The sequence below is a fragment of the Notothenia coriiceps genome, unplaced genomic scaffold (genome assembly GCF_000735185.1).
Source record: "Notothenia coriiceps isolate Sejong01 unplaced genomic scaffold, NC01 NC01_scaffold00026424, whole genome shotgun sequence".
In the NCBI taxonomy this organism is placed as follows: Eukaryota; Metazoa; Chordata; class Actinopteri; order Perciformes; family Nototheniidae; genus Notothenia; species Notothenia coriiceps.
This window is the reverse complement of record NW_011359125.1, coordinates 3,080,064-3,089,792: the sequence shown is the minus strand read 5'-3', so window position 1 is coordinate 3,089,792 and position 9,729 is coordinate 3,080,064. Positions and strand designations below refer to the sequence as shown.

At 41.4% G+C, this 9,729-nt stretch overlaps 1 protein-coding gene across 2 annotated transcripts in view; it reads left to right on the top strand.

Annotated features, from left to right (window-relative positions):
• Positions 1-9,729, top strand: part of jarid2b (jumonji and AT-rich interaction domain containing 2b) — a 101,786-nt gene that overhangs the window by 74,179 nt on the left and 17,878 nt on the right. For both annotated transcript variants that reach the window (XM_010784700.1, XM_010784699.1), the window contains exons 5-6: positions 2,843-3,058; positions 6,505-6,746. In XM_010784700.1, the coding sequence (XP_010783002.1) occupies positions 2,843-3,058; positions 6,505-6,746 (458 nt within the window). The remainder of the gene's footprint in view (positions 1-2,842; positions 3,059-6,504; positions 6,747-9,729) is intronic.

Below are 9,729 nucleotides of genomic sequence, written 5' to 3'. Positions count from 1 at the left end.
AAAGTGATTTCTGTCTTTATAATATTATATAATTTTGAACAGTAGTATGAACAATTAACATATATTTTTAGCATTTTTGAAAGCTACTAATGCCTTAATAATATTATATATAATATTCAACAGTAATATTAACTATAAACATATTTATATTCATATATAAACATCAATATTTGCTACATCCGTGCTCTCATCCAGCTGCAGAGCGAAATATTCACTAGCTCTCACTTGCTCCAAAAGCTGAGCAGATAATCAGTTTCACTCTCAGTAGCGGCAGCTCGATTCTGATTGGCTTGAAGGGCAGTCGTGTGATTTAAAAACAAATAAAATATTAATAAATACAAAATATTAAAAGATTGGCATCAAAGGACACATAGATTGATAGATATGCAGTTATTAATAACATCTCTCTTTATAACAATTTTTTTTTTTTAAATTAACTTCCCCTTTCCCTCAAACTTTGCGTGACCCCCCTGGTGGCCCCCCACTTTGAAAAATACTGATTTTAAGAAGTTGATTTACAGAAGTGTGTTGGTGGTCTTCAGTGATCCCTTAAGAACTCTTGCTTTCTATTTTTATTTCGATAGACATTTTTAACATCACAATACATAACTGAGCAATGTTAATCTCTTAAGCATTTAACAGACTGCATCAGTTAAGCTTTCTATTATGTCCAATCTTCTGTCAATAGGGAAAACACACTCTCATTCAGGGTTTAAGTAGGTTCACACACACACACACACACACACACACACACAGCTCCATTGTCCACTTACAGTGTACTTGTATTTGTCTTACATTTTGCACACATTTTGGACAAAATATCCCTTTTTTAACATTTATTAATGCATGAATCTCTCCAATCTAAAACATATTGTCCAAATAGGGACCTATTGACATGAAAGTGCTAATTTCCAACATGCTTTATCTTCTTTATAAGATGAGTGCCTTTTTGTTTAATTGAATTATTTTGGTGTATGACTTGTTATACTTTTATTAAGCAACTTTATAATGTACACAATAACAAATGTGTTGAATCTCAGATAAGTATTAAGTGCCCTCTATAACAAGAGTGCTAATTAAATAATTGGCTAGGCTTAATTCACTGTGTAATGTAAAGTGCTCTGTATAGCTTAATGCAAGCTAGTTAAATTCAGCCTATTTTTCAGAGGCTTAACATCATTTTAATTGACATATAATCGTGCATTGCTTTCCATTAATGCCCTTTTTACACTGCGGGCCAAAAACCACAGGGTTTGCTGGAGCATATTACTGGAACATGTTTACGAGTCTTCTGGAAGCACACAGAGGCATGATGCAGCACAATGAAAATCCGAAATGATATACAACTGTGCCTGTGTGTACATATATTTATATATCTTTCCAAACATAAAGTGCCTGTTGCTAAAGCTACTCTCTACAAGCCCGTCTTAGTTTTTATTCCTGCACCTATAAGAGAGGGCCAGCTGTTTGCAACCTGATTTACGAGTGCAACATTATGAGATTTAATAACATAGCTTTGGGCTTTATGGCCTTTTATGAGAGTGTGTGTCTACATCCAGCTAACTGAGGTAACATTATAGGCTATCTGCTGCCAAACACCATTTACTTCTTTCCAGCACGTATTGAGCTAGACTTCTCAGAGATGACAAAGAAAGTGATTGAGTGTGATGAAAAACGAACTCTGACTTTCTTCCCAAATAGTGGGAGAGATTGACAGTAATCCTGTTTGGAAGAGTGAAGGCAGCAGATTTGGGATTAGCTCCGCAATTACTCTTTGGTTTTCTAAAGTCACCCTCTTACAGAGTTAGATATCAGAGCACATGTATGGTGTATATGTCTCAATAAAACTGTCAAGATGGAGATTCTCTTTGGAAAGGTGACCTGTTTCATGCTCACATTGCTTAAGCTTCTAGCTTTAAACATATGTTGCATCACCCCCCCCCCCTTTCCTTCTTTACGGTGCATAGTTATACCAGTCATATTGTGAAAACCACCACTACATTTATTATCATTATTGTCTTGGAATTACATTTGCAAAGCATTGTCACAGGAGAAATGTACAGGACGGTAAACAGTCACAGGTCATTGTTAGTAGATGAATGTTAAATCTATATATTCACATTGTAAGAAGAGCTTTGGAAGACAAAAGAGGTTTATTCTCATTCAGAAACAGTAGGTATTTTGTTGTAGTAAAACTGTCATCGCTTTACAAATCATTTTAACATTGTGGTGTGTGTGTGTGTGTGTGTGTGTGTGTGTGTGTGTGTGTGTGTGTGTGTGTGTGTGTGTGTGTGTGTGTGTGTGTGTGTGTGTGTGTGTGTGTGTGTGTGTGTGTGTGTGTGTGTGTGTGTGTGTGTGTGTGTGTGTGTGTGTGTGTGTGTGTGTGTGTGTGTGTGTGTGTGTGTGTGTGTGTGTGTGTGTGTGTAGTTTGTGAATGTAACAATGGTGCCGTTGTGTGCAGAGCGGTTTACAAAGCATCAATAGGCCACCAGCTGGGATAATAACAGATGAAAGAAACAGCAGCACAATTCCCATTATTCACAAATGCTTGAGCAACTTCTATTCTAACATTAATATTTCACCACTCACACATTGATGTTGATTCAACTGTCATTTCAGAGATTAGAATGAAAAACATATTGTTTTTAACAAGCATGGAAAGCTGGTGCATTCCAAAAAAAGGCAGTTGATTTTTCATATACAGTAAAACAGTATATCTCTGTTTTTCAGTGCTTTTTTCTTTATTGAAATTGTGATTTATTTGTCCTTTCCTCCCCTCCTCCCCCCACCTACCTCTTTATTATTAATTAACCTCTCTGTGTCTCTCTCTCTCTGCACTCAGGTTCAGCGGCCCTGCCCAGCAACATGGCCTACTTTGGAAGCTCCCAGGAGGAGGAGGACCTGGAGGATGATGAAGGCGAGGAGGTGGAGGAAGTGAGGAACGGTGGGATTTACTCTCATGGTTGGGGAAGCTACAGCCAGGCCGAGGCCACCTCTTCCTGCCACTCCACCCCCCGCAAGGGCAAGCTCCCCGGCAGGCAGCCGCTCAACGGGCATGGTAAGGACCGGACTAACGCCTGGGCATAAGCATGTAAAGAGTGACGTCCTTTCGTACATTTCCAAGGGCTTGATGGGAAATGTATTCAGGAATATGAGCAGAGGCAGACTGTTGGGTCTAATAGGCCTCACATATGCTGCCTGTGTTTACCATCCAAAGAGATGAAGGACGGAGCGAAATAAAAGAAGTGCATTGCGTAGGGTTGAAGGTGAGGTAAGAGGAAATATATATAGGGCACTCTAAGAGAATGAGATAGATGAAGAGGGAGTTGAGTTAATAACTAACGAGGAATGGACAGAGAGAAAATGAGTTGGAGAAGGTAAAAGATGGAGAAGTTCCACGGAGGAAGAGGAAAAACCCAGGCCGTAAACAGAATCAGTCACGGGACAGAGTAGTAGCGCTATTTTCTGCGTGAACGTGAGACAATTCCTAAGTTTGCACTCTTGTTTTCCTCTGCAGAGACAGGGCTAGTCACATGGGAGAGCAGAGCAGCACATCAAGTCTTTCCACCCCAATTAACACTTAGCTTGCTAAGCCCTAACAAAGTGTTTATGCACACTGTAACAGCTGGCAGGGGCCCCCGACACATGCACAGCGCACTGACAGCATACTCCACCCCTTGGGGCACGTAGACCTTTGGATGAATACACATACACACACTTGTGCGGAACATTTTGGAGATTGCATGCATGCAACTGAGCCCATGAGAACAGACCCACTCCCAATCCCAGTTTACACGAGTATGAAAACAAGTAAGCTGCATCGTTTTAATGCCAACAATTAAATAAGGATTCTACATTAAGAACATCTGACTTCTAGGGCCCTCACTCTTGGCTGACGTCGGGGGGACACAATCCTTCCAGCCAAGCGTTTCCCCTCAAAACAACTACTGGATTTCATGGTTCCTCCTTTTCCCCCCCCTTACTCTCTCACTTCCCATCCTCAGTCTGTAGAATCGCCGGCAGTAAGGTTCAAAAGGTGAACGCTTTGCTCATCTCTTTCCTCTGTCATCCTCTTAAGTGGAATGTGGAGGAGGAGGGCGGCTGCTGGGAGTAAGAGAGAAAGGGGAGAGGGAGGTCCATAGCTTGAACTGAACTCTTGGGGGATCTGTGTGCTACCGTTTGAATAGTTCACTGACACCACAAAACACAGACGGATTGAATGTTCTCTCTTATTCTTCATGAGCATCTGTAACTGCAGCTTAAACTAAACTGTACATCAAACAGGTATATCTGTATAAGCAGCACAAACAATAGGATTTTGAAACCTGTCTGAACAAATCCAGGCTTGTGGTGTGCATAAGGACAGAATGGTCTGCTTTCTTATCTCGTATACAAACACTGTTTGCAAAGCAGCTCGGAGCCTTCACTGTGATATGCTAAACACATAGATAAGAGGGGGAAAAGGCAGATAGACTTTGTAGGGGACAATAGAGATGAAGGGGTTAAGGACACTGAGAAGGACGTTTTCACACATAGGTGTGCACACACGGTCAAGACTGGGTCCTTGTGTAGAGAAAGTGTGTGTGCTGTATCAGACACACACAAAGAGTCAAACACACACCTCCGTACATTTAGTGGGTTTTAAGATCGGTGTCAAACGTGACACTTTAATATGCAGCTTTGGGCCACTCTCCAGCAGGAACAGAGTTATATAGGCTCTTAGGGAGGATGAGGAGAGGAGGGGAGGGAGGGCTGAGAAAAAGAAGAAATATAATTAGTAGAGGAGAGGGAAAGATTTTATTCTAGGAGCTAAAGAGAGGCAGGAAGGCCCGACATTGCAGGCGATTCATCAGCTCTCCGTTTCTCTCTCCCACTCGGCCATGTGCCATATTGACACAGCTACATTAAAGCGCTTTTATTGGGCTCAGTTTCTTGCTTAGCTCACTCCTCAAAATGTCAGGATTTCTCTGGTTTTTTATGGAGCCTGGAGCCTCAGAGACTTGCAGACTTTCACTTCAGGTTATGATTGGATACACACCTTTCAGTATAGCACATACACACTTCTGCAGATAATGAAAGCAACCAAAATGCACACACACATCATCTAACAACATGTGCCTTGATTTTAGAGCATACTGTCTGTGTTGTGCATTGCTGTAAATGCTGTGTGTGTTTGTGCTGTGGCCTCCTGTCATTCTTTCCATGCAGCCTGTTGATATTAGGAGGCCATGAAACTTTAAATTGAGCCTCATGCAAGCTGAAGAGAGAGCTATTGAATATGTATGTTAATTGCGTCGCTCCCGTTTGACTCGTTTAGCATCATCCCAGGGGGCTCATGCAGTCCACCTCCATTTTGAACAGGTTCATTGACATGTAGTATAAAGACCTTTTCATCCACACCTTAAATCATGCATATTTCACTGATTGGTCTATATGTTAGCCAAAACCCTGTCGCTCCGATGTATGTGCGGGCCTTTCCACTTGGTGGTTGTGGTTCGGTGATCAGGGGTAATATGACATTCTGCACTACAGGGGGGTATTGAGACCTATGTCCACATATTGGCACTGGCATAGGTGGACGGTAGCCTGACAAATCCTAAAAGATGTCCTAGAGTATGTTTGCCTTGATACCTGATAGGAACTTTCCACTCCTGCTTTCTCTACAGTGGCTTAATGTTTGCATTTATTTATTTATTTTGGACTTGTGTACATTAGGAACTAGTTTGCAGTACTTAAAAACAAATATATACACATATAAAATGTGTACATATACTAAATAATATATTCCTTAATCTCAACATTGACTTATGCAAAGCCTTACTTCACTAAAGTAAAAACAATCATATTTGCAGATTACTCCAGCTAACAAGTATTGGATATTCCCAGTATTACTTATATATGCATTTACTTTTTTCTTGCCCTAACTTTTATTTTATTTTATTTTTTTTTCCAGTTTTCATTAGTTTTCTTTATTTCTTTGTACTCCTTAATTTCTATACGTTTTTGACAAAATAAATGCCATTATGATACTAATGATGATGCACGGGAGGGCTACTCCCCATAAGCTATGGTTCAGCCCTCCCGCTTCTACTAATTTTGTTCATTTGTGTGTATGAATTATACGTTTTTGTTTTTGTATGATTTTAGTAGAATAAATAATAAATAAATACATTTTTCTTTAAAAAAAGACTCTTCGCAGACACATAAACTAAGGTCTCTTCTTTATCTTCAGGAAATACTTGAACACACACCTATTTTGTATATCGAATGGAAAATGTAAGCCGTTAGCTTCAACATTGATTGCATTTTCAAGGAACATTACGATGTTCCAACCTCATCTATCTCTGAAAAAACTGCAATTTTCCTATTTTCTAATACATTTTCAAGCCTATTTCGAATCTAATTTCTTGTATACGAAAACCCACTTAAAGCTAATTAGAGATTCCTGCTCTCACTCAATAATCAAAAGCAACACACCCTAACTCCCCTGTTGTTCCTTTACAGTTTTCCACAGCCACGGTAAAGCAGGAACCAGGGAGAGTCCGAGGCCTAAGGGAGGATCTTACGGGAGGGAAGCGCCGGCCCCGCCACTGCCACCTCCTCCTCCACCACCCCCGCCCCTCCTGAGGGAGCGCAGTGAGCGGGCGGAGGCGCGGGAGCAGGCGCGGGAGCAGGCCCTGGCCAGCAGCAGAGGCTCCTCCAACGGGATGTCATCCAGGAGAGCTGCTGAGGAGCTGCGCAAACAGGTACTGTACCGGCAGCAGCACCTGTAACGGAGATTTAAAGACCCAACATGCGATAATATTCAAAGATAAAGGGAATGGAAGAAAAGAAAACAGCTTCCCAAGGGGAGAGTGGGAGAAGCGACAGCAGGGAAACTCCAGTGGCTGGTGTGCATTAGCTGTGGTTCAACTGGAGATACCATGGAATACTCTTTAGAAATAGGCTCGAGGTGAAGCGTGCTTGTTGCCCATTTTAAACCCTCCTCTCTCTTGGCTCTTATTTTCATAACCCACCCGTCACATCCTCTCTTTATCTTCTTCTCGATGATCTCTCCTAACTACTCCTGTGACTTTCTTGTCTTCCTCCTCCCCTTTCTCTTTATGGCTGGTTTCCTCCTCTGCTTTGCCTACTCTGTGCTCTTCCTTTGACTTTCCTCTCCTCTCCTTTCCTCCATCCAATGTGTCTGGGAGAGTAATGATTGTGTTTTGGCCTGCTGCGACTCCTGCTATATTTAGTAGTGCTGGCTAGGGGCTGTGAAAGCCTGCCTCCCTCTTCATGGCACTTAACCGGTTCCAAGCAACCCCACAAAGTGAAAAAAGATGAGGAGATGGAAGGGAGAGGGCAGAGGTGGCTTTAGTCGTCAGAAAGCTGGCATTTGTTTGATCACATTAGCTAGTCAGAAGCATCTGTATTCTGAGGCTCTTCATCTATGCCTTTTCCTCTATTTGCTTCCTTTCGGTCTTTTCTCCCATTTCCTCCCCTTCCTTTTCCTTCCTGTTGAATGCCAACCCTCTCTGCAGTAGGGCTGCTCAATTAATCGTATTTTAATCGCGATTACGATTATGGCTTGCAACAATTACGAAAACAACGTAATCAAAATAAAACGATTATTTTGTTTGTTATTAATTAACCTCTCTGTTTTTTTTTAATAATTTTTTTTTTTTTTTTTTTCCATTTGAATTATACTTAAAGTTCAGGTTAATCAACTGTTAAAAACATACTTTTCACATTTTTTTTTCTCCAATAAATGGATGTTTTCAAAGTCAATGAATAATCACATTTAATAATCGCAATTACAATTATTGACCCAAATAATCGAGATTATGATTTTTGCCATAATCGAGCAGCCCTACTCTGCAGTGTTGTTGTTGTTGTTGTTGTTGTTGTTGTTGTAATTGTAATGCGCTGCTGCTGATGCAGACTCAGGCTTGTGCTTTGGGTTTTCAGAGTGGCTCGAATTGTCCAGTAAACCAACAATGAATCCCAATGAGAGTGACTGCCTGCCAATACGAACTTCAGCCTCACTTACTCACTAGTAGTGTTTGTTCTATCACTCTTCCTCTACTCTCCTCCTCATTCAATTCTCTGTTGGCACCCGGCATGCTTCCTTTGACTCCTCTCCCGCTGCGTTTTACTCCCTTTACCTTTCCTCTCGTTATACCTCTGTCTCCCTTTCACTCATTTTCTCTTCACGCTCCGCTCTCCCTGTCTTAGCTCCTGTGTCAAACAGACGGATCTTGCCCTTGACAACATGGCTCCAATCATTTGGAAGGATTAGTCCTTTTTTTTTTTTTTTGCCTCCCTCTCGCTCTCCCTTCAATTAGCATGAACAGTGTGTGTGTTAACCACGTGTGTTCAAGACTCACACACATTTATACACACTACCAACTGCGAAAATACAGGCTAAGCCATATAAAAGGTTAAGTGATTATGTAGCCGTAAAACCAGCTAGGGGTTGTGTGTGTAAAACCGAAGGGTAAGGGCATTATCATAATTCAATTCACCGTGATTCAGTTCTGCTTAATTCAATAGCGGCTTGTATCAACAAAATACATGCGGGACCTTTTTATAAAACAATATGATTCTATCCACTTTAATTAAATAACAAAAGAAGGTCTGTCAGCAAAGCAGCTGCACACATCAGCGAGCACAGGAGGAGTATCCAGGGCCAAAACATTTAGCCGACTCGGCAGCATTTAAAAAAGGGCCCTGCACTTTCTTGTTTAGTTGCTTTAGACATCCTCAATTAAAGTGCTTGTTAAACAACATGTTAAAATGTACAACAAAGAAAGAAACAAGAACTAAATGAAGATAACATAGTGTGTTTCTCGTTCTCTTCCATCAGCTCCTGTATGTAGATCTTTCCCTGTTAGTTTATAAAAAGGGTTTTGCATTATGTGTGTGTTATTAGTACCAGGCCGTAGTGACCTTTCTCGAGCTGCTTAAAAATCAACCTGCCCAGGGCCGCATCGCATCGCTCCCTAATAAGACAGCAGAGGGGGGAAAAAAGGCTTAAGCCGGATTTATGCCTCTACATCGAGGTGTCCTGGCAGTCGCGCTGTAAATGACTCCGGCACAATAATTGATTTATAGTTCGGCATAGGATTTAACCCGTTGATAGTCATTGTGCCGCTGTGACATTTGATGGATGTGTTGCACGCCACCAATCTGTGTCATGCGCTCATTTTACACCCAAAGTTATGGTGTTTACATTATGTCATGGCTCGGGTGATATAGGAGATCATGGGGTGGAGGAGGTGCACGCTTTAAAATGTTTTTTCTAGAAAGAAAAAAAAAGAACATCACGTATCTCTATTAGAAACATGTCAGAAAAAACACAAAATAACCAAAGCTGACCAATCACAGAGCTTTGTCTTTGTTGCCCTGTTGTGTAGTAACATCTTTATGGAGCTACTGCAGCAGGAAAAGGAATGTGACCATATGTGTTGAAAAACATCTCCTGCCTCTCCCTTCCTTTGTCAGTCAGCAGGGCTTTGCAAGGGTTAAACTTCCTCCTGTCTTCTTCTATCCTCTGGCTGGGCTTCTCTCCATGTCTGTCTTTCTCTCTCTCTCTCTCTCTCTCTTTATCCTTTATCTCTCTCTCTCTCTCTCTTTATCCTTTCTCTCTCTCTCTTTATCCTTTCTCTCTCTCTCTCTCTCTCTCTCTCTCTCTTTATCCTTCATCTCTCTCTCTCTCTCTTTATCTCTCTCTCTCCCCCCCCCCCC